This window comes from Anser anser (genome assembly GCF_964211835.1).
Source record: "Anser anser genome assembly, chromosome: 12".
Lineage (NCBI taxonomy): Eukaryota > Metazoa > Chordata > Aves > Anseriformes > Anatidae > Anser > Anser anser.
Genome location: NC_139733.1, coordinates 23,895,226 through 23,920,125, shown reverse-complemented (window position 1 = coordinate 23,920,125; position 24,900 = coordinate 23,895,226). Strand labels below are relative to the sequence as shown.

The 24,900-nt window shown below is 39.1% G+C and overlaps 2 protein-coding genes across 8 annotated transcripts in view; one reads left to right on the top strand and one right to left on the bottom strand.

Moving 5' to 3' along the window:
- TMCC1 (transmembrane and coiled-coil domain family 1) overlaps positions 1–24,900 on the top strand; it is a 153,344-nt gene that overhangs the window by 6,528 nt on the left and 121,916 nt on the right. For 3 of the 6 annotated variants that reach the window (XM_083795570.1, XM_083795569.1, XM_083795568.1), the window contains exons 3-4: positions 14,413–14,535; positions 16,965–17,023. The gene's annotated coding sequence lies outside the window, so the exon portion shown is untranslated. The remainder of the gene's footprint in view (positions 1–14,412; positions 14,536–16,964; positions 17,024–24,900) is intronic. The other 3 variants (XM_083795573.1, XM_083795572.1, XM_083795571.1) reach the window with 1 other exon arrangement.
- On the bottom strand, positions 5–12,326 carry TRH (thyrotropin releasing hormone). 2 transcript variants are annotated; one of them, XM_083795582.1, is made up of 3 exons: positions 6,089–12,326; positions 4,852–5,069; positions 5–3,633 (listed from the first exon to the last, which is right to left on the bottom strand). In XM_083795582.1, exons 2-3 carry the CDS (start codon positions 5,045–5,047, stop codon positions 3,047–3,049), a joined length of 783 nt encoding a protein of 260 aa, XP_083651708.1. In that variant the 5' UTR covers positions 5,048–5,069; positions 6,089–12,326; the 3' UTR covers positions 5–3,046. The 2 variants fall into 2 exon arrangements, with proteins under 2 accessions (XP_083651708.1, XP_083651709.1); XM_083795583.1 differs by having other exon boundaries at positions 4,852–5,073; positions 6,090–12,326.

Here is a 24,900-nt window from a genome sequence, read left to right as displayed (position 1 = left end):
AGTACATTTGCACGTGTGCCTGAACAAAGCTGGTAACACATAGATATTTGCATAGATGTTAAATTCTAATAAAAGGTGACAGTGAAGGGAAGGTATAAAATAAAAATAAGGTTATGTGAGATGTGTAGTTAGCAAATTGTTATTTTATAAATAAGTAGTACATATCTGTGTAGTTTGTGTTGCTAAGGGATTGTGCTGTATTTGCCACTCAAAGAAGCAAAGCATTCCAGTGCAGAAGCTTCTTCTTTTCTGGCTAGTCAAAGTGAAATGCTATAGGCCTAGACCCTGGATGAGCTTGACAGCTCTGTAAATACTCAAGCACTCAGAACCTAAAATATAGCTGATAGAAAAAATAGACTTACATAAAATCGGTTATGCTAGCTCTCACTGGCCACATGGAGGATGGCACATGCCTTCCCTTTTAGTATGTGGTTGGTTTATTGATAATAAAGTTATTCTGAGAATTAGCAGTAACTGAACACAATGAACCAGCTGGTTTTGCTGCACATTAACTACTTTGACCTGGGCAGTTGTGCTTCTCTCCCTGCCCCAACCCTGGCTTTTTTGTAGCAGTTCCAGCAGCATCCTTGTCATGCAGGAACTGTGTTGTGTTTTTGCTGTTGCCTGTATTTATCCACTTGGTAATCTTTTCTTTTCTTTTCTGTTTTTTTTTTTTCTCCTTATTTTGGACATTTTATAGCAAGTGTTGGTAGCCTTGTGTAGTACTACTGATCTTTAAGAAGCATCAATTCATTGCAGGAAATGGTATACGAAATGGTAATCTTTAGAGAAATCTTTTTTTTCATTTGTGAAATGAAACTTGAGCATTTTAGAAAGCACTGTATAGAGAAAACTTGCTGAAGGAATTTGGAGTGTATGGAATGTTACTAGCTACCTCTTCTGAGGATTTGTTCAGCACTTTTTAATTAGAAAACCCCTGTCAATAGAAGAGGTCTGCCAGATGTCACATACATTGAACAGTACGTTCTCTCCAAAGTTAGAAATTGTTTGACAGACCAAGTTGAGTGTTGATCAACCTGGGAGCATCTATCTTCCGTCAAACTTGCTGAGATCATTAATTATTCTTCCTTAGGGTAATTAAGTCATATGGAGGAATTAACTTCTATACCAAAGGACGTGCTCTGAGGCAGAGAGTGGGGAAACAACCGTTTTTAGAAAGAACACTCAAGGCACATAACATGTTTTGATGGTATTGAGAAAGGTGGATGTGAATGGAAAACATACTCATTTGTTAAAAAAAAAAAAAAATCTAGTGAAATATTGACATGCTCTAACTTCTTTGAGTGTACGAGAAATGATGTGACCAACTCTCTGCACTCTGTAAATGTGCATTAACTGCAAGAACCAGTAGACCTTGTGTTTAGATGTGAACAGGAAATTGGACTTCTATTTTTGTTCTTTCTACTGCCAGTACAGTGAACGAAGTATGTACCTCACGTAATGGTGTCTTTCTCTGACAGTAGAAACCTTGAATAAAACACACAAAAGATTTCTGTGTTTGCAGCCCATAGTATGAACAGTGCAAGCCCATGTAGAAGTATTTTAATTTTGTATAAATTGTTTATACAATTCTGTGTGTTTCTGTGTGTGTGTGTGCAAACATAGTAATCAATCACATCCCGTAGAGCTTAGCTACAGCAAAGCCATCCAGCAAGCATACAGCACAAGACTGGTGAGATTAATTTTTTCTTCTACAGTGACTCGTATGTCTGCATGTCTTGCTATATGTTGCACAAGATTATGGAATTGAGAAGGTTTGAGCAGGTAGATCAGTCAACCTTTCTTCCTTTGTTTAAAATAAGTCTGCCTCAAACTTAAGCCACGTTTTGCTTGCCAAGATCATTCTCAAACAATTGAAGTTCCCAGTGAGCTAGGCGATAGGGTTTAGCCCAGATCTTTGTACTTGTGTATCATACAGGTAGAAGATTAAAAAAGGGAATATATCTATATGCAAATCACCCTTCCACTTCAGTAGCAAACCAGTTTTAGATATAAACATGGGCTGACCAGCATGCAAAAACTTTCCACTGAAAAATATCCCTGGGTGTTCATTTATTTTTGTTTAGCTTGGGTTGGTTTTAAGTTTTTCACTTTATTACAGTATGTTTTGCACCACCAGTAAGGACACCTGGAGTTTACTATTGATGTTTATTGAACCATTCATATCAAATAAATACTTTTGGGAGTCTGAACACAGAAAGGAAAAGCGTTCCTTTGAGAGGGGAAAAATCAGAAATCTGTATCCGAAGAAAACATAGCTATCAGAAAGAAAATTTGTTTCAATTTTAAACGTCTAAGGAGAAGGCGTGATTTCAAGGGGAGTGATTGAAATGTGGACACACCAGGGTGGGAGTTCTAGTTTGGGGTGTACACAGCAAAGTTCACAGCTTGGGTTGAGTTGCTCTGGAATGCGTTAACCCTTTGCACTATGCAGCCTCCTAGATGAAATGATTTTTTGGTGCAGTTCCAAGTCAAAGTATGAAGCCAGTCATCTAATCTTTTGCACTTGGAACAGTCCCTATCTCTGTTCAGTGCTTACTGTCTAGATAGATTGTAGTGCACAAGGTCTCATTAATGTATCATTTAGAATTGAAAACCTACTCAATTTCATTTTGAAATAATTTGCATGTTACTCTTTTTTCTCCCAATTCATGTACTGATTTCACTGACATGAGAGGAAGCCATGCAATTATTCTTCTTGTGTAGCAGCTGAACAGATATTAAAGATCCTGTTTAAGACCGCGCGTAGGATTATTCTGGGGTCTAGGACCATAAGGAACAGAGCACTCTTAACTTCACAAAGTGGGGGAGTTGAAGACTCTCAGTACTTGCCTGGGCCATTCAACTGATTGCTTCTGTTCCATTACTTTAAGTGTGTGACAAAGCCATTAGCCTAAATGGGGACACTCACTCACTGGAAGGTAGTGCAGAGGTCAGCAGCAGGAAGCCAAAAGGGAGTGAACAGAATTTTTTAGTGTTCTGGCAATTTACTTCACCAAATGCAAATGATACACAATTACTTTTCTCATTCCTCTGTTTCACTCTCCCATGTTGATCTCCTTCCTGGGTGCTGACGTTTTTCTTCTACCCTGTCTTTGCTAAAATTTTCTGGTAAATCAACCCACAACCTGCCTTTGTTACAGGAGGAGGACTCCTGAAGGTCACAGGGACCTGCATAATCTGGGTTGTCAGTATCCCAGTGCCTTTTTCCAGGGTGCTGGCGTTTCTCCCCATCATGGTCGCTTAGGTCTAGCTCGTCATTCCAGCCTCTCTTGCTAGGATGCTGATGTTTATGCATCAGATACCCTCTCCCTGGTTGCTGTCTTTTGGATAACCCATTCAAGTAAGTTAGCTGTGCACTAGAGATGTCAGCATATTGGTCCCACGGTGACCTTCTGCCAGGATGCTGTTGCTTTTTCAGCTCCAGATAGCTGACAAGGTCGTCTTCTACCTCCCTTTTCCCTGGATGCTGCCTCTTCTGAATGTCTCCGTAAGATGCTTCTTCCTTGACATCTCTTTTTCCAGGATGCTGTCTCTTTTCCAGGTCGCTCATGTATCTTTTTCCAGGGTGTTGTCTTTTGGAAAGCCATTCTGGCAGAGGGGCATTTAATTCTGTCCAAGGGAAGAATAATGTTAATGAACCCCCATAATCCTCTCTAAAGAAATGTGAATTTGTGGAGTTCTACAGTGCAGATCATAACCTGTTGCTCATTATACCCATTTATTTGCACTGGTAACTGTGTTGTCTTGAATTTGATTACCCTAGATGGCCTCTGTCAAAACAATTCTGGCACTTTTTTTTTTCCAAGGGTAGATTGATATATTAGGAACTAGGTGCAAACCAAGTGGGAAGACATGCAGTGACAAAGTGTAATGTGTTGGTTGATTTAGACTTCCTGGAAGCAAGTCAGATTCAGGTAAAGGTGTAAAGGTGTAGCAGGGTGAATAAAAGATGCTGGGTAGATGGAAGAAATCAACTGCAGTACCTGGGAGCAGGGAGGAGCTGGATACAGCATGAGATAGAGAAGGGGCAGGGTTGAAACACAGGTAGAAGCAGGAATGTGGACATTTGAATGCCAGCTCAGTATTTCCAACAGCCATAACTCTATTAGTATCTCTTACTTACTCTTAAGCTCTGCTTAGTATTTCATGTCTTAGATTGACGTGGCCAGCTCTCAGCATTCATGTGAGGAGGGAGGAATTCCTTTTCTATGGGGCCCTTAGGGCCAGCTCCTCTGCCCGCTCTGTGCTTTTTGTTGGTGGCAGGCCCCTATGTGCTGCTATAGTCTCCAAGTGTGATCTGCTTCCACTGCTGTGACTGGTGGGAGCAGAGCATTTGCGAGCTGTCAGGAGGGGAGTGGCACTAGGACAGCCTCTACATTCCCAGCCACGCATGGAAAAGCCCACCTCTGTTGGGGTGTAGAAGCTAGAAGGTTGAGGTAGAAGGTGAATGGGAGCACTCCCACCTGCAATTAGCATTAAATACAGGGTCCAAAACTGCAGAATGTCCTCCCATATGTCCTCTTGGAGCTTCCCTAGGAAAGTACTTGCCAGACAGGCAGATGTTCTGTGACAGGCTTCTACCTTTTTTTATGTAGCATCTTACTCAGTGATGGTGTGGCATTGCCTAAACTAGGAGATAGTAGAGAAGAAAGCGCCTTTTGAGAACTGCGCCAGTATATTACAGCAGATGGTCTATCCTTCCCTTTACCGTAGTTGGAGTAATAAATATATACATTAGAACCTGGGAAGTAAATACATTGGACCTAATAATCTCAGCCAAGAAATACACCAGCATCACCAGAGGGATGTACCCAGTATTACATATACCTTTATTCATCTCTTCTTGCTTTTCAGCTTTCTTGAGGACAGACTGAAGGATGAGGCTTTCAGATCTCTGCAGGATGTCATCCAGGGGACTTCTTCCCATGTTCTCACTTGCTTCTGGAAGGGGCTGCCCCCCATTGAGGCAAACACTGGACAAGGTCAGGCAGAGGAGTAGCAGTGGCAGCTGGATAGACAGCATTGTGAGACAGGGGTTCCTGCAACTTCCGTGGGAGAGAGAACAACAGGGGAGGAGGATGGAGCAAAAGAATTCTAGCGATAATAGCCATATTGCCAGACACTGAGAAAGAAATACGGCATTGCTGTAGGGATTGAAGTCTCTTACGAAGGTCCCTTCTTATTTGTTACAGACCTCTCAGTTTAATTTATATTCTTCAGAGAATCTGTAAATTCTTCATAATTGAGACCAAGTACTCATTCATTTTTTCTGGCAGTATAAATACGAGCATTTCAAACACCTAACTTCATGATATACAGATGATTTGGAAAACCAGTGATTTTGCTCTGCCTTTTGCCAAGAGGCAAAAATAATTTCCCTATTGAACCCAGTATTAACTGTGCCTACATGAGGTACACACATGTAAACCTGCACTAACAATCTCCAACAGGCAATTTCTTTTGCCAAGGGTTTATTTTAAAATAATGTGGTTTACAACACTTCCATTCCACCTTCAGTAAAAGTCCAACTTTAACAGCCAGGCTTTAAATATCTATTTCTATATATTTAAGGTACTTGTGTGTTTTTGTATTTGCCCATATAAGAAGATAGCTCTGCTGTGTTAGTTAGGGAGATTCCTTGCATTGTGAAAGCACCTAACATCTTTTGCAGAGACAATAATAATTGTATCCTCTATTACCACTTGCCTAGATAGCAAATGTTTTTCTATTTCTACCAGCTAACACTGGAATTCCTAAAGCACTTGCCACTGATTTATTTTCCAGTAAGCAGACTTCCTTCAATAGAATGGAATATATCTTTAATATTACTATAGCAATCATTTAGCTTAGTTACATCCTAAGAACATAAAAGAAATACACAATGTTAACAAGTTCTGTGCATTTTTAAAATAGATGAGTATATTATCATATTGGCAGATTTCTATCACCTCTGATAAAGTCCTTGGATAACAGCCCTAAGAATATCACATAGGCTATTTGGCTTAGAGCAATCTTTAGAAGGAAAGTTAGAATCAGCTAAAAAGGAAATGATTTAATAACTTACCTGGTTTGTAGTTTCAGATTTTTGCTAGATGCGTCTGGCAAGAGATTGCAAACAGCTTTAAAGGATTGAACACATCTGAGCTTTGAAGTTGCCCTTTTTCTGCTACAGACACATGCAGTATCCAATAGAACTGTTGCTAAGTTCTCTTTGGATGGCTTGTGTCGCCGTACTTATACTGTACTGCCTCTGGACCCTTTATGCAAATAGCTGTGAGGTAATGTAGGTGATGTGTTTTTTTTTCTTTTTTTTATTGATGTCAGAGATCTGCATTTTGAATGCACTTTAAAACTGTGATAGTTATTTGCTGACTTCCTTATATCCTTACTGGACTCCTAAAACCTTCTGTTTTTTCCATTCTCCAAAGAGATTGTGTTGAATTTTATGTAAACCAGCAGAGAGAAAAGGAGTTGTTTTTTTTTTTCCTGCTTAATAAAAAGAAGCTTGTGTATCTTCTGTTAAGCAAATACTGTGGAGTAAATGCAAAGAGAGAGGTAATTTATCAAGCTAAGGAAGAAAATTTAAAAATGTAATGGATTACGTTTAAATAAGTTTATACAATGGGTTCTTTTTCTGAATAACACTAAACAGTTTCTGTCTCAGAATTCCATATCTTCTTGGCATAGATTTTCCATAAACGGTATACTAGAATACAGGTATGTAGTGTTAGATATGAAAACATGTTGCTGCTTTATGCTTCAAAAAGCATTATGCTATTGTAACTGGAAATAAGGCTCCCTCTCTAACCTATCTAAGATGTTCTTCCATGCAGTACTACTAAAAACAGATCATGCAGGAGGTACAGATAAAGGGCTAGTGATTCTTTGGTAATCTTAGTGATGATAACGTTTAGGACTAAAACTGAAGTAAGGATTGCTTACAGTATTGAAGCAACGCAGGCTTCAGCTCACTTGTTACTACATGGAAAGTTTCAACCAAGAGAAGTCAATGGTTTTCTTCTTCCCATTGTCACAAACACAAAACCACCTTTGTATGTCCTCATCACTGCCATCGAAGTGTCTGAGTTAAAATTTGTCTTCAGCAGTAAGTAATGACAAAACCTAACAACCCCTCACCTTGAGAACACCTTTGGTAGGACACTGGCATTTTAGTACCTCTCTAGGGTGCTGTGTCACAGCCTGAGACACAAGGCATTTTGGTGATACTCTTAAAAGCACTGCACTTAAAAGTGGATCCGTTATACTTACAGGTAATGTGGATTTTCACGTGGCCTGTAAGATTGCCTCTACTGCTACTCCAGTTAATTTTAAGTTGACTCTTGCTGGCCTGTGGAGCAAATTCATGCAGGGCATCTTCTCTGATGCATAAAGAAGGGGTAAAAATCTCCAAATCTCTCTTTCCTTTCTGTTGTCCAGGATTTGTAGCTCTTGCACCATTTCAGCTATGTTTTGGGCAACAAATACTGGGCATAGGTGAAGAAAGGCACCATTTTACATCTGAACAGATAATGGAAATGCTCCATAGAATTAAAAAGTGATGAAGTTAGTTGTTTTGTTATCAAAGTGACTTACTACCCATCTGAATTTAACAGAAAATGGTCACCTTGCAGAGCTTTTTCCCCTACCCCATTCAACTTCATGTGACGGGCCAGAAAATACACAAGAAGAGCCTTGTTTTCAGTTCTTTGTGAAATAAAAGCTGACTTTCTTGGAGTGACTTTAGTGGAATGCAGCTATTACCTCAGCCTTCTGCCGTGAGAATGTCATCTCTTGAATTTTGTCTTAATATCTCAGGAAGAATGTATCAGAAATCGTATATAGATGTGCCTTTTGATATTAATTACCCTGATATAATTTGAGAATAGTCATGGATGTCAGTGTACTTGTTCCAGATTTGCTGAAGGGTTAGAGATTGGGGCTCACAACATTTTAACTGTATTTCTAACAATTATATCGAAAATGGAATCTATTTTACTTGTTTGGATTTCTATAGGAGCTTGCGACATCATGCACTATATGTGCAGAACACATCTGTGGCTTTATGAGGGTGTTGTCCTTGCCAATTTAAGAACGTGTTGATACTGTTTTCCTTAGCACACATCCAGGCTAAAGATCCGCAAGGCAATCAGATTCAAAGATCAGTCCACAAATTACTCCAGCTGACCAGTAAACAATGGACAACTAATAGTCCCTAATCCAAAACAAAGATCCCTGTAAAGACAGTTCCTATGTGTTTTTAGTTTTAAGCAGTGCACTAGGGCTTTCAAGGAATATAAAGAATAATGGAAAGTGCTTTAAATATCTTCACTAATACCAGAATTGTATGTTTAACAAACCAGTACCTGTCTCTGTCATAGTCCCCAATTTGTCCTAACAAAATGCCTAATCCAGGGTCCACTGAAATCAGCCAAATTTTTCATTTAATTTTACTATGGCTAGCCTTAGAATTTGTCTCTCTCTGATTTGTAATGATTCATATATTGAATTGAATTTTAAAAAATCCTCTTGCCCTTTGAAGCATGGCTCTTGAAAAAAGATAGATGGGAAAAACAGAAGTTTAAATAGCTGAAACACTTTCATATATACAAAGCCATATAGTAATATTAATTCAAGGAACAGCTAAGAATCTGATATTAAAAATAGCCTCCCATATGAACGTATTTAATCTTAGCACTGAGTGAATGAGTCAGATTTCACTTGTGGTAAGGCAGTTGACATACTGAATTTCTTGGCTACCAAGAAATGATAGGATTGCTAAGACTTGCACTTTGGAAAAGTGCAATTTAATAAACCTTCACTTGACACATATCTCCAGTGTGAAAATCGTTACAAAGTCTGAGTTGGAAATAATTCTTAGCATGCAGTTCTCCCTCCAGTCTGAAATTAATCTGGACAGCATAGAATGCTTGCATATGTAGCTCAAGCTTAGGTACAGTAGGAGCTGTTCCTCGCAGAGACCTTTTACTGATTCTCAATGCACATGCAGTAATTAGACATGCATGTGCATGGTCTAACGCACGAGATGCAGTCATTGCCCAGTCTGCCACCTAACCCTAGGTTATTTTCTTTGTAAGACTGTCCACCCATCAAAAACTGAACAGTGTCCCCTGAATTTCTCTGGACAAGCTGACAGGTCTTGTTCTTCATTACTACCATAATCAAATACTAATGCCATAGATTTGGGAGCTCCTATTCCGTCAGTCACTGTGAGCCTCATAAGGAGTGACATTGACTTTGCACTAGCTGCCTGACATTTCCTGGGTGTAATAACTCCTTATGGTCTCTTATGATACCATACCTGCGTTTAAAAAACTAATTTACTGGGCTATAAATTAAAGTGGGCATAGATGGAATGAGAACTGCATTTTTAAACGTCTTTCAAAAAGTGAAACAGAACAGTAAAGTTGTTAAGAATTCTGTTGCTAGCTCCCTACAAGGCTTTCTTGATAAGCTGTTAAGCCAAGCATGCCTTCTAAATTAAAAAAAAATAAAAAATTACAACACGGATGTTTTAGTCATGTGTTTGAAGGCTTCAGTAATTCTGAATAGTTTTTTAATCTCACTTTGTTACAGTTTTTTCTTCATTTAATCACATTTTCTCGATGCTTTTTAACATAAAAGATTTGGAACGAATTAAGCATTGTGACTAGCATCTGTCACATAAGAGCTTATTCTTGCTGTCTCTTCCCCAAGGCAAGAAGTGTGTGATGTAAATTGGCTTGTTTGTCAGGACTTTTTAAAAAGTAGTTTACACGAATAGCTAGGTTCACACATACTAATAAACATTTATCTTGCCCTTGGAGCAAAAGGTGGAGTTTGTACCGATTATGTTCCAGTGGAATTTTTCCTTGAGTCTTGGGCCGATGCCTTAATCCCAACGGGATGTTCTTTTACCTGCACATCAGGCATCTGGGAGCAGTCAGGAAGCTCTAGTGTCAGTGGATTTGAGCAGTCCTCTTAATCCTTACACTGTGGGCGTTGCATCTTTAACAGCCATGTTTGAAAGCTGCTCTCAAAACTAAATTGATTTTTCTTTTTCTTTTTGCAGGCAAGATGTATTTACAAAGCATTTCAGTTTTGAACAAGCATTTTCTGACAGAAACTTGTTTGTGTGGTACATCCCCAACGAGCTATTGCACATGGGATGTTTTTAAGCTTTCAGCTGCAGCCTTCTAAGTCACAAGTAGAGGCATAGATTTGCAAGACAGGCAATATCTTCCATCCCATAATCTCTGTACTAACAGTTGACAAAACAATACTCCCCATCCCAGACAAAGCTAGTGTCACTCTGGTTAAAATGTTGTCCAGCTATCATCCAGTTCAGTTTAGCATTCACAATTTATCAGAGAAGTATAAGGTGACTTGGTTACTGCATTTATGTCCTTGTACATGGGGAGGATAACAGGGGGGCGATTTCTGCCTTTATGCTAGTAAAAGCATAAGAAGAACTAGTACCTGGAAACTGAGGTTAAACGAATTGAATTCCGATTCCTTGCTATGATGGTAATTAGACAGGGAAGTAATTTTCCATATATAGCCTTGGTATTGCTTGGAGATTTAGAAATTAAATTATTTTTCTTTTGGCAGGTCAAATGTTTTACTAAGACTGTTTCCATTTAGGGACGGTTTTGTTTTCCTCTGAGAATGCAAGAATCTTGGTGGCAGAGAACAGAGCTTCTGCTCTGTGGGCAGGATCATCGGGGCATCTCAGAAACAAACGCCTTGCAGCAGGACTGAGATCAGTGTTTCCCCAGCACAAAGCTCTGCACTCTGAGAACATAAACACTTCAGTCCAACAAAAAATTTTAGATCTGATTGAAAGTATCTGGGTGAAACCTGATGAGATTAGATTTACGTAATGATCCTTTCTGGCCCAAGACTCGGAAAGCAGAAACTGCCCAGCAATGAACAGCTACGTTCTGAGACTGCAATGTCGTTTTCATAAGTGTGCTTAGAAACAGCAATAATACAAAGAGAATGTTGAAGTGAGTAGAAAGAGTTTTGCAGACCTGCGTGTCTGGCTACAGTAGCAACTTGATTATTTGATTTCAGATTCATAAATGAGCAGGGCATCTCCAAAGAAGGGTGTTTTTTTTTTTGTTTTTTTTTGTCTGTCCATCCGTCCCCCCCAGGTGTTCGACGTGGCATAAAAAAGCATGCAAATCCCTCATTCCAGCAGTCAGGGTCTAGGAATTCCCTTTCTTTTAGGAATACCCTCTGTGCCAGAACGAACAGGAGTACAATCTGATGCTAGGACAGAAATCCTACAGTACTTCCTGCACTGTCTAGGGATTCCTTTCCCCCAGGAGAAAACTCGAAGGGAAGGCTTTCTGAGTATTTCAGATCCAAAAGCCAGGCTCAGTTGAATTATACAAAGTGAAATTTGAAGAAGAGTACAAGTCTGTATATCCATTTGATAACTGTAATTTCATAAAAAGAAGTTTCTTTCTCCACTGATGGAAACTGAATGTCAAAAATTATTCAGGGAAGCCCGTAAAGTCAGTCTGTTTTCATTAAAATATTTTTCTTGACACTTTTTGAGCTGAGGACTCCCTTTAGAGAACACAGGGATTAAACCCGGTGTTCCAACTACATTTCCATGCAAAGCTTCTCAGTAGGTTCAAAATTATATCCACAGTACAATGGCCAGGACTTCCGGACAGTTTTGGACTGATTTGACTTACATTTGGGCTGATCTAGAAAGCATAATGAATTTAGTAGAGCTTTAATGCGTTGTTTAAAGGAAGAAAGTTAAATTTAAGCACCTCAAAGGATCTTTTGTTTCATGAACAAAGCCTTTTCCCTATTTCACAGCCGGAAATCTCTTTTTGGTATGTTCCTTGTTTTTTAGTGTTTGTTGCTTTTTTTTTTCTTTTTTTAATTTGGCCAAGATTTTTCAGTTTTGTTTTGTTTCCCCTGCAGGTGACTTTTTCTATTTAAACGATTTCTGGAGGTTTATTTCATAAGTGTTAATGTCCTTTCATCCCACTCAGTGCACAGTTACTCATGACACTGTGAGTTGAATTCACGGGTATGAGGGAGAGTTTCTTTTCTTATACTCCAGAGCTGCACTCTAAGCTGTATTTTGCTGTCTGTCACAAGCCCACTGACACCCCAGATTTGCTCAGAGTCTGTGTCAGCATAGGGTTTTTCTCCCAGTACATGTGCATGTCTGGTTTCTAGAATTGCGCAAAGATGTACAGGTACCACATTTCATACCTGAATATAGCATTTCAGCACCACTGCAATCCTCAACCCCCTTGTTCAACTGCTGTCTTTTATCACAGGTCTTTTAAGTCCCCTGAGGTTCTCCATCAACTCTACTGATGAATTTCCTTATTTTATAAAAATACTCAAGGAGACACCAACTTCTGAAAGGTCTTCCAACTGGAGAAACCAAGAGGCAGAAACTCCTTCAAACCCAAAGCAGATCCTGACATCCTAGTTGTGAGATTTGAGGTTTGTGTCCCTCTTCTCTCCAACTTTCTTGTTGGGTGGATTGCTGCACACAATGTGTGCTGCACACACTCCCCCACGTGTGCGCAGGAGCATTGGTCCTCTACCCGTGCTGAGTACTTGCCCAGCTCAGTGTCAGTGTTCCTAGCAGTTAGATCTAGCAATGGGCACGTGGCTGTCCATTGATCCCTAAGAAGATATTGAAGGCGAGGAATGAGAAAATCTGCTGTTAATCCAAGTCTGATGTCTATTCTAAATAATATAAATACTCATGTTTTGTGCTATCGGTCAGCTGTGACAGTCTGGAGTTAAGCAGAGATTCTCCATGGCAGATTTTTGCAAAATGTATGTTTGGGACATTTTTGCATCTTCTTTTGCATCTTTGCATCATTGGACCTTGATGGTCCACCTTGGTCTGGTCACAGTCAGAAATGCGGTACGTTAGTCTTGTTTAGTACAGTCATCCCTTTAGAGATCCTGAAAATGTAGAAGTTGCTATGGAAACTGTTCTTTTATTGAACTACAAGATAAAAAGATGTTGTGTGAAATTAATGTACCAACTACCAGTGCATTTGTTACCAGTTTCATTGAGAGGTGCTAAATGTTTAAGTGGCTTGTCCTAGGTCACACAGCTATAGTGGTAATGGCAGAAAAAGAGACCAGAATCTATTCACTTGTTCCAATCACTTAGCGATCCCTTCTTAAAACAGACTTTTTTTCATCGTAAGTCACACATCATTCTTATTTAACATATTGCCTGCAAGACATCTGTATATAGGCTGAGAGAAATACTTCCACTGGCTATTTAAAGCACCCCATTATTTTTTATTAATTAATTAATAATTAATTTTTATTAAGTTAATTTTTATTAAGTACATTAATTTTTATTAAGTACACATTGTCACTGGGACTGTAGTTTCTAACTTCCTATCTCTTTAAACTGTATCCTCTGGGTTATTTTCTGAACTGTACTTCTTGCATGTCTGCAAGTCCGGGCTGTTCTGTCCATCCTCCTATTTTTAAGTGTTGTAAATTAAGAATGACTTGATTGCTAACAGAAGTGAGGGGCAAATGAGCTTTTTTGTTTTCTCAGGAAAATGCGCAGCTTATTTAGATCACTCCTCCCAGTTTGTTCCTTGAACTAGCCAGGGAGAAAATGAAGGGGATGCATATCATTAACAGTGGACATTTCTCTTCTGATGTGATCCTTTTTAAAATGCAGTTTTTCGCGCAACAGAATATGTGAATAGTTTGCCCCGCAAGAGGATGCACTGTATTTTTCTTTGACACATTTAATTCTTGCTTCTCTTCATCTTGTTTTGTGTAACATGAGAATGCCAGAGATGCCAGAGTGGGTATAGCCAAAATGATGTTATTATAGTTCCTGTTATTAAAGCAAAGGTGTACTTGTACAAGGCAGGCAAACTTTCAGGAATACAGACCTTTCTTAGAGCCAAAGAAAGGCATTTGTATCAAAAAGTTTATCTCACTTCTTAGGACTGGGAAAGGACTTATGACCCCCCAAATGGTCAGCTTTTTCCAATGATAGTAGTCACTATAATAAAAGGTATTATACCTAACCTACAAATCTTGTATTGAATATTAATTGTTTTTGGGAGCAGGTTTCCAAACAAGTTGTAGCTACCTAGTTCTCAAAATTTGTTTGCTAAATAAATGGGCCTAGATATTTTTCAGTGGATTTAATGACATGTGAACTAGGTTTTAGAAATGCAGCCCAGCGTAGTCACAGCCACCACGGTGTAAGAGTGCCCTGTTGTTGCAGATGTACACAATTGTATGAGCTTCACTATAGTCAGTAGCAGAGCATGTCACATCCCAGTTGGTTTTGTTGTAGTTTCGTCAAAACCCAGAAATAATGAGGATTAATGATGCTTTTTCCATTAATTTCAGTAGTTGGGAAGATAAAATCTAGGAGTGGAAATGAAGGCATCTCCTCTACCATGGACTTTATTTCTTCCAGTATTGAGCCCCCAGCATTGGCGCTGCTGCTGCTGCTTACTACAGGCATTGGAGGTGGGGAAAAGCTTGTTTCTGATATGAGATCCAGGGCCGTTTTTAAGGTAGCTGCTAGTTAAAGACAGTCAGCTGAATTGTCCTAGAAAATCTGGTGAAATCATTAGAAGCTCTGCTGGCTAATGCTGAGTATCACTTGAAATGTGACCTGAAAACGGTGAGGAACAAATGTAAAGGGCCTGTTTTGAAGGCTCTGGCACTTTCAATTGACTCTCCTTTCAAAAAATTCCAGAAATGGCAAAACATTCTGCTCAAACTGTAAGCCCAAAAGTTTTGTAGTTTTGCAGACACAGAAGTGTTGAAGCTTAGTCTCATGAATTCCTTGAAACAAATACAAAATCCTTTGAGGAAACTTAATATAGGGAGAGATTAGGTATTCTATTTTAAATAATGAATAGGACAAGTATTGAATGAGATGAGGACATTAATTTCTGTGCAGGGATGCTCTTAATAGAATTACTGAGTAAATTCCATGTGGAATGCACACAGCTCGCCTCACTAGTTGAAATCTGTAAAGGCTAGGGAAGGCTAATATATTAGAGGGGAGGAGGGATATCCTGTGTAGCATTAAAACTTTTGCTAGAAGGAGTATAAATAGCATGTTGCGTGTATCAGCAAAATTGTTTTGTAGTTTCATGAGGAATCAGAACCAAAGCATCATTTTATTAATCCTGCATACTGGCTTACTGATAAACTTTTCAATACTAAACAGCATATTATGGAGTCAGAACTTGACAGGCTTAATTGTATACTTAAGAGTCAGTCTAGCTCACAGTTTATTCCTTCTGGGATGGTGGCAATTTGGAATTAAAGATCTCAATGGATTCACTGTACTGTTGTAATTAGTTTGTAATTATCTCAGTAATGTTTATGCAGGGTCATTTCTGTAGTTTTCTAATTGAGAGAGAACCCTGTTATATGGAAAGAAAGTGGTCATCTTCAGAAAGAGTATCATTGTGCCTTGTCTCTTGCTCCAGGGACAGTCCAAGATCTTTCAAACCAAATAATGTCACTTAATGAAACAAGACCCTATGCCACCAGGCATCAAAACCAACAGCTTCCCAGCCTGTTGTTTTCTCACAGCTGCTAATAGCAGCAATCAAAAGATTCCCTGCTTTGTTCCAAGCAGGGAATTAGTCATTGGACAAAACAAATTTCAGCAGTTTGGTATACCTTGCCAAAATTTTGCTTTTAAGCTGGGGAGAAATTAATGATCGAGAAACAAGAGATTAAGGGATATTTAGTTTGGTATGACAGAAATGGTGGACATTCACCTTCCTTTTAAGAAGCAAGCCTGATTGACACTGTCAAGTAACTTGGAAAGTCAGTTGAAGGTTTGTAAATAAGTCACTGCTTCCCATGGCAATTAAAGTAGAAACATGCTTGTTTCTTCTGTGGTGTGCCTTTACACTTGCTGCTAACACATCCTAATTATGGTGGAGAAAGCATAATTGGATGTGAAAGGAGTAAATTTGAATGCAAGAGAAGAGGCGATAAGAGATTTAGTGTTTTGCACAAAGTATTTGAAAATGCTAGTTAGGATGTTAAAGTTTCCAGTTGTCAGCTTGCACCTAGCTCTTCTGTCAAGTTCAATGGGAATTATCAACACAGCACATTTAAAAATCTCACCTGACAGTCCCTGCTTGTTCAAATGGCAAAGACACAAGGCTCAGAAGCTCCTGATGGTTTGGCGTACCTAATGCATGCCCAGTAGGTAGAGATCAGAGGCCACAGTGGGAACATGAATAAGACTGAGTAAAAGTAGAATGAAAAGGTCCAGAACTGGCCCTTGTAGCTGATGGTAGAACATCTTCCTTTCTGAAATGCGTAAGTTTCTATAGCTGCTTTAAAAATAAATAATTTTATTTATTGTTGTTGCTTTCTTTTGCTGTAAAAGGCAGCAAGCTATTCAGTGGTATATTCAGCAAAGCAACCTCAAGCCTTGCTTTAAGGATACAGTGTGAATGTGGTTTGGTTTCATGTTGACCACATTGGTCTGATAAGAAAGGGAAGTGGTGCCGGTGACATGACCCTGTCGAGAAGCCAGATCTGTTTCTGCCTACCTATATACAGTACCCAAAAAGCAGCTATTCTTAAGGGAGCTGCAGCTCGGAATCAGATGTAGAGAGGAATTCTGAACAGATATTTGGCATTATTAACAAAGTTAATTACAGGTGCCAGTCATATCAGCTGAGGTCATTGAATTGGATAACGGTTTGTTCAAGTATTGCTCCCTTCCTCTCCTTGTTTCTGTTTGCCTGTATGCATATGTTATTATGTGTGTGTTTGTTATGGATGACCTGCTCCTGACTTGTCTTTATTGCTCTTAATAGTTACTAAGTTAATTGGCCGTCTCATTTTCTGAAGGCTTAGATTTGCTTACCTTGTGTTTCTCTTCCTGCAGTAAGACTGGTCATTTTATCTTTTAGGTTACTGGTTGTTAAGAGTCCTGTGGTACAGCAACAGTGAAGGTCAGAATCCCATTATGGTAAGTACTATACAGAAGTAAAAATGGGAATGTACATCCTAAGACAGTGACAATGATGTGTTACAAGTGTATGAAATAATTTAGTATAAATACGTTATTTCAGGGGTTTTGGTAGCCATCAGGATAATCAGAGCTAGGTACACTTGGTTTGTAAGTTTTGCTGCAGTGTTTCAAAAGGATTTGGAAGAAGGAAGGATGGTAGTTCTATAAAATCCGGCAAGGAGTTATTCCCACTTGTAAGGACAAGAATATAAGAAAGCTGGTTGCTTGGTATTACCAGCAGGAGGAAGACAACTGCAGTTCTTGCTCTCCAGTTCCAGCATGGATCTTTTATGAGAGGACCTTTGCAAATAGTGATACAGTTCACAGTTTCTGTTATTGTCCATTAGCCCCACCCCATGTCCTTAAAGCCTATGAACAAAGATAATTAGGGGCTTTTTAGTTTATCAGTTTTATCTATCACTAACGTCACTAGTGAAAATGGAAGCCGTTACTTAAAATTCAGACCTTCACTATATAAAGCGTATGGGTTAGTGGCCAGAAATCAGGCAGGGATGTCTGCACTGTACTTGGCTAACCACAGAAGCCACTGGAGGTGTAATGCAGTGCTGAGGTGCTCATGTTCCAAATGTGTATTTAAGGATTGTGTAGAGCACAATAGGTCCTCAAGTCCCCTCTTTGGAGGGCTGAGTGAATTACCTGGCTAATGTGAGGGGAGTTCATTGAGTACTCAGTTTAGAACTGTGCCCAAGCCCATCATTCCTAGTCATCTAGATGAACCTTGATGCACAGCAAAGATACTTAGGGGAAAAAAAAAAAGAAAAAAAAGATCCCCATAATCAGTTGTTCAAGTTATGTGGTTTTCATATTGTACTACTAACTATGAAATGACAGACCTTTATGTAATTTGCATCTTTATAATAACTTCCATAGACATTATAATAGCAGTAGACTTTTACACTGGTGCTTAATGGATTTGTTTGCGAACAAACAGCATGAAGTGAGAATCAATGGGTATGTAGCTGCCATTTGGGGACAGAGATTATAATTAAAGCTGTTCTGTAGGCCAAATAATGGGTATCATGCTTTATGGGACAATAAAGGCACAAACATAACCAGTGAGGTATATGCTAAGACCAGGAATAGTGCTGGCCTTTAGGAATCTGTGATCTCCTTATGGCTTCCTATTCACGTAATTCCAGCTGGCACGCTGTACATCCCAAGAGAAGCTGAGTGAGTGAACCCGAAACACTAGAGTAAAAATTCTTGGAAGGATTTCATACCTGCTTCTGCTGAGAGGACTGTGAGACACAAAGCTTACGTGCTTCTCATCTCTTCTGTCAATCCTCTCCTGGGCCTTGGGGGCTGAGCCTGGCTATGAACAAAGATACATTTAAGATTAGTTAAAGAATGGCTTGCAGATGCAAATTACAGCAGTTGGTGATTTTTGTAAGCACCAAGCTGGGAGGCTACATGGTCATTTGGTTAGAATGGAGTCTGGGAATTGGGACAGCTGTACTCTATTTCTGTATCTCCCATTGAATTGTTCTGTGACTCTTAGTGATGCATCAAGGCAGAAATCCAACTATAGTTAAAATCAGTGAGACTTTTCTTAGATATTAACTGAAATAACATAGGCCCTTAAATATCTGAATTTTGTGCTTCCTGTCCACCAACAAGGGATAGTGATACAAGATGCGGACTCTGATGTCTATGACATGCTTTGAAACTCTCAGATGGAGACAAGAGAAGTCAAAGCACTGTTAATAGTTATTCTTTGAAAAGCAAGTAGAATTCACCAAGCCCAGTGGGCCTGATATGCAAGTTTAAGTCAAGAAAACAGTAAATAGAGAAGTTGTGTTTGAGTGGACTCACATGAAGCTTTGGTGTGACTGTGATGTGAGCGCTTTTCTTGGCCCAGGAACAATGCTGTAAGATCCTGCTTGATGAGCGATTTCTCAGAATTCTTTCTACAGTCCAGTGATGACTTTAACAGTTTTCTCCTTCTTCAGATACTAGTACTCATTTCCTTCTTTGTCTATAGTTCCCATCAGATTTGAAATGTTCTCTGTTGGCCCCTAAAACCTGGTATGGTGGAATTCCATCATTCTTGGAATGTCTGATGACGGTCTTCATATCCTTTGGTGTAGAGATGGCTGAATCACATCAGTGGTTTTCAACCTGTATAGAACAATGCAGGGTTTGGAATGAGTTGAAAGGGATGAGTAAAAGGTCACTAATAAAATCAATTCTTTAGTTAAATTTGCTCTTTGATGATCTATATCTTCCCTAGAAAATGCTCATAGATCTGCAACTAGAAAATGTAAGAAATATTTTGTATTCTTTTGAATATATTTTGAATCATTTTTAGACCTTCATTTCAGTAATTGTGTGATTCAGAGGCCATAATGGAAGATGCAGAGTTAAGACTTTAATAACTTTACATTTTTGTAGTTATTATTGAAAAATACAACAACCTTTTGGCATTCTGAGAGGAAATGGCTCATCAGAAATAAGAAGCTGCAAGACTGTTTTTAAAATACCATTTGGAAGATCTCAGCAATAATCTATGATTATTTCTGAGCCTCCCATGCTCATGTTGCGTAAGCGAAGCTCAAGTCTTATTGCATGGGGAAATTATGGAAATGCCAAGGACTACCTGTTAAACGGGTGGTGCCATTGATCATTAACTCAACTTTATAGACACAGCATCTTTTTGTCATTTGAATAACAAATGATCTCTAAGCTTATACCAAAGTAAATCTTATTGACCTTTTACAACTACTTATGCTTTTATTGAAAAACAGTAACTCCATCTTCATTAAAATCACTTTCAATTCTGTATGGAGCAAGGTACTGAGCAAAGTAATTCCATAAACGCATACTTGCATAGGAAGAAAGAAGGCATGTAGCAGTTTTCTTTACTTGAATGTACATAGCACTGACCAGTCTGTAATGGGGAATTGAGAAGCATCGCTAAACAGTTTAGAACTGTGATCAGTTGCCGTGATCAGTTTGTTTCTGATGCCGTCTGTTTGCCAGAGGGTTTGGGTCCTCTGGAATTTCAGCAGCAACAATCGTGAACGGACTCACATAGAAAACTTGCCTGTTGCAGAGCACAACAATACCTGATAGAATTTACTGCTTTTACAAACAGTGACTTGACAGCCCAGCTTCCAGGTGCTCATCTGAAAGCCTTAGGAAGAGCATGTGAACAGAAACCTGGCATTTCCCTGTTTGCTGCCTCTACCATGTGAGAGTAATTCTCTACCTTTCCAGTTGCTGTGATGGTTGCAGGCCTAGTGATCGGCTTGCCTGTACTCCAACAAGCTGAAAGGGACCGAACTGAGACTGTTTTACCCCCTGAGGACTTGCTTTTGTCATCTTCCTCTTGAACTGTGAAGGAGAGATGGAGAGAGAATCACCAGACAGGTCAGCCTTGATCTTGGTTTCAGTGTGCATCACAGTAATTACGCAGCTACTTTTGCAGCTCTCAGCATTGTTGCTTTTAAAAACAACAGTCATGGGAATACCACCCTCTCACCTATGTGGCCTGGTTGTTTAAAATAGTCCTACTACTTAAAGGAAACATACTTCCTGTTTATTAGAACACATAAGGAAACAATCTAGCTCTGCACATGGACAAAATAGTTAGGCCAGGCTTCTGAGAGAATACATTTTGCTTGACAATATTTTACATTTGTTACTGTGTTTTTGTCAGGGAATGAATTGCAATGCAAAAAAAATTAAAAAAAATAAATTCAGAAGTGAACATAAGATCCTCTGGTATGGGGATGTATCCTTACCACTGTGTCAAAGTTCTGTTCAACTAGGGTAAAGCTTCTGGGGGAAAAACGTGTCATCAGTTTGGGAGTCTACCACAGTATAATGAAGGGTACTGTAGAAGGGCAGTCTTAAAGCAAAAGATTTCAGATGCTCAAAAAGGTACCAGAAGAGTTTCTGATTAGAAGGCAAGAAGAGAAGGCCAATTAACTGCAGGCCAATTATCTGGTCACAAGCAGCAGGTTATATTGGCCTCTATCTGAGCTGTGTGAGTACAGTTGTCTCAGGTGTGATGCCATGTAGAAACATCCAGGATGTTTTGAACTTTTGAATTCATTGCAAGGTTTATTTTTTAACCTGATCGCCGTATCTTCACATTTTCCATATCTTGGCAAACTCTGATATGATATACTTAGCCTCCATTCTTTACTTGGAGAACCAACAGGGTTCCTTTACGAACACAGAAGAAAATAAGTAATTTTAACCAAGAAAGGCTCTTGATATGCAGCTTGAAAACTCATTACTTTACAAATTAGCCAAGTCTTCCACAGTGTTTCCTCTTTTGCAAACACAATGGGAGAAAATGCACTGTAATGCTGAGACCTTTCTTTTTCCAGAAGGCAAATGTAGAAAAGATGTGGTATTGTTCTGAAGAGCTTGTTCTTTCTCCTTTAGCCTCCACTGGAGTCTGTCACATCCTTCTTTAATAAAGTCCATTATTAGTACAATTTCTGAGGTTCACAGGGAAAATGAGATCAATAAAAATTTCTTCTAAACCTGATTGAAAGTAGCAGATTATTGAACTACCACTGTTTTTAAATGAGCATTTAAATCTCTGGCATAACGCTGTTGGCAAATTCAGCAATCAATTCCACAGCTGTATAAGAAAACCAGTCAGATAAATGCAGAGCTTCATAAACTCATGCGGTTCAACATCACGTCACTAAGCAGACTGGAGTCACACATCTGAGAATGCTGTACTGCCTCAAATCCTGGAGGACCATCCATTCACACTGATATTCTAACAGTACATTCAGACTATTCATTTAAATACACTTAGTTTATTTTCTCTGTGAAATTCTTTAAATATAAGCTGCATGTCCAGCCTCAATCAGATAAGGTAAGGATATAAAGTACTTTTATTACTTTACTCTGCTTAGCAGAAAGGCTAAAGTATTTTGTTCCTTCCTTTCTGCATTGGACATCAAAATTTTTCACCTGAGAATATCGTGGGCACTATTGATTACAATGAAGACATGTTTCTGTAGACTTCATTGATGATCTGCATGTGAACTCTAAACAGTAGTTCTGAAGTTCTCCATAGTCACAGCCTGACCAACATCAGAAAGACAGGATCAGCTTCTAAGTCTGTTCACAGCCAGTTAATCCTTTTGGTGCAGGACTTTGGACTTGATTGTGAATGGCAGCAAACTGCAGCTACCTCATTGATTTATTTTGTCTCTTCAGATTTGTTTTCAGATAGCATTTTAATCTTATGAAGTCCTGCATCTCCATTTCTTTTCTGAAGGGGGCTGATAACACAAGACAGCGTTCTATTTTTTGGCAATCGAGAGCACACAAATAAGATTTTCCACTGTCCATCACATCACTCATACCTGATAATATGATACCAAAACACTATGAAAAGCAGACAGAAAGGATTTAGCCTGTATCTAAGAAAAGAATTAGGCGAAGTATACTATTTCAGAATTTGTCTGTGACGTTTTTTGGAAATACAAAATAGTAAGCAGTAACACCAAAGTTGTGCAAACCAATGCAATGAAGAAAACTGCTTTTTCTACTTTCTTCCCAAATACTAGCCTATACTAAACAAATTTGAAATTGTGTTTTGTTTCTTCCCACTGTCTGTATGTAAATGATGATCCATTAGTGTATATTAACAGCTCGTTAGGATTTTAAAGGGCTTTAGAAGTTACTTCAAGATCATTAAATTAGAAATTAAAAGGATAAATGAACACTGTGTACTTTACTAAGAAAGCAGTTGTGTTCTTCCTCTTATGAGACCTTTTCAGCTGCACTGCATATACAACACAGTACCTAAGCAAGGCAAGCAGGATAAATCTGGAGCTGGTAGCCAGGTCTAACTAAAAAAACAGAGCATAAGGCAATAACGTGGTGACAAGGCAGGCCTAATGTCAAGTCTGGAAGACAGTTCATAGGTCAGGGTTAGAATCGGGTTGAGATTGCCAAACATGTCTGCAGTGATGAAGCTAGACCAAGGTCAAGCCTGTCCAAGGGGTGAAATCCCAGTAAAGGGGCATTATATCCAGGCATTGCTGTAACGGGGCTGGAGACCATCATGTGTCTAACAGAAACTGAAAGGAGCAGAGCTGATCTGAACAGCATTCCTGGGCTGTGGGTGGAGGCCCCAGCTGAGGCAGGTCAGGGACATTAAGGCTTATTAGTGTGCCCAAGGCCTAGATTGTTGAGGAAGAGTTGTTGGTCTTGCTCTGGGCTGTTTACTTACAGTCTGGTTTAGGCTTCCTTTCTGTGTGTGTGCATATCAAAGTTATGAGGTACACTTCAGTCAAGGTCTTGACACGCTAAGAAGTAGTTCTAGTTGCAAGGTATCTAAATGTGACACTTTCCACATTGCAAAGAGCAGTGGCACAGTTCACAGGAACCTGGAGCTGTTTCATCCTTCTACATACCTTAGCACTCCAGTTTTTAAAATGGCATGTAAAGCATGGCCTATCTGGGATCTGCCTAGAACATAATAATTTTGCAGTGTCACCTTTGTAAATCCCAATAGAAGTAATTTACATGAGTGATATACTAGTACCTTTTCATGTCTGAAAGTATGGACCTGTGACTAAAGGAGAATCTATTAGAAGCATCGTGATCTCTTGGAAGTTTTGACTATGTGCTGGGATGTAAAGCCTACAGTACAATATTTCGATTTGCATAGTGAGTCTGTTTGCAGCACTATGAAATCAAAAAGTCTCTGTATACTGTGACAAACTCCTTAGTTCCCTTTAAAGACAAAAGCAGATGCCTGTTAAGTAAAGCATACTGCTTGCTGAGCAGTGAATACCTCACTTATAACACAAATTGACTTACCATGTGATTGACTTGTTTATGTTTCATATACAGCTGACTACAGTGTGTATGCATCTTGAGCTCTGTACTCTCCACTGCTGTTAGAAAGGAGTCTGTCTGCAGGAATAAGCAAAGGATGGGGCAAGAATCCCACACATGTTCAGTCAAATAATAGCACATTGACAATTTTAGATGAGGAGTTATTTCTGTATTTTTGTACATCACTCCGCACATTGAATGTGTATGGTAATTCTCATTGCTCAGCAGACCTTTTTTTTCAACAGGTAAGAACAATGTAGATTTCAAGAGAGAAATTTAAACAAGTATACCTATTCACCTCAGCCTTAAATCACCACTTACTTTACAAGGTCTTGGCTACAGGGAATATCTTTCTTTTGCACATGCAAAAAGTGTGATATGCTGTCACTTTGTGGGGGGTTGGCATACTTTAATGTGTGCATCTTAATAATACTTAGCATTTGGGTGTCTCTTTCCAGCTCTGATCAAGAAGTACTTTTCCTCTTTGTAGATGAGGACAGTGAAACACAGAGAACTTAACAGCCATCCAGAATTCCACAGTAGAATAGGATGCAGCTGAGCCAGGAGTGTGTAAAACTGAAGTGTTTTACAACTTGAAGAGCTACAAGAATGTGTAACCACACCTCAACCATAGTAATGTCATAGCAGTCAATCACAATTCTGTGTCATATTAATAGTCCAAACATCTGTACAGCCTCTTACTATTCTTGTAAGGAAGTGTTCTTCTGATTTAGAAGTGACTGTGGAAGCAAGAGACATGTTTAAGTATCAAAAATAAAGTCATTTCTAACTATATATTTGTAGTCATTAGCTAACATTTATGGCAGCAAGTCCATGAGTTAGTGAGAGAGACCTCTTTCATGTTTGCCCTCACAAACTATCACAGTGGATGGAAGAGCTAGTGCAGGACTTGTCTGACAGCATTACCATGTTAAAGCAGGCAAACAAGAAGCTCGACCATCACTACTTTATTTTCTTAGTGAGAATGGCATGAT

Coding starts and splice junctions, on each gene's coding strand:
- TRH (XM_083795582.1), bottom strand. CDS start 5,047: ATGCTGTCTATCCAGCTGCCACTGCTACTCCTCTGCCTGACCTTGTCC. Junction 3,634..4,851: donor GCAAGAAGAGATGAATAAAG/GTATATGTAATA, acceptor TCCCTTGGACAG/AATTAAATGCCCCTCTGCCA.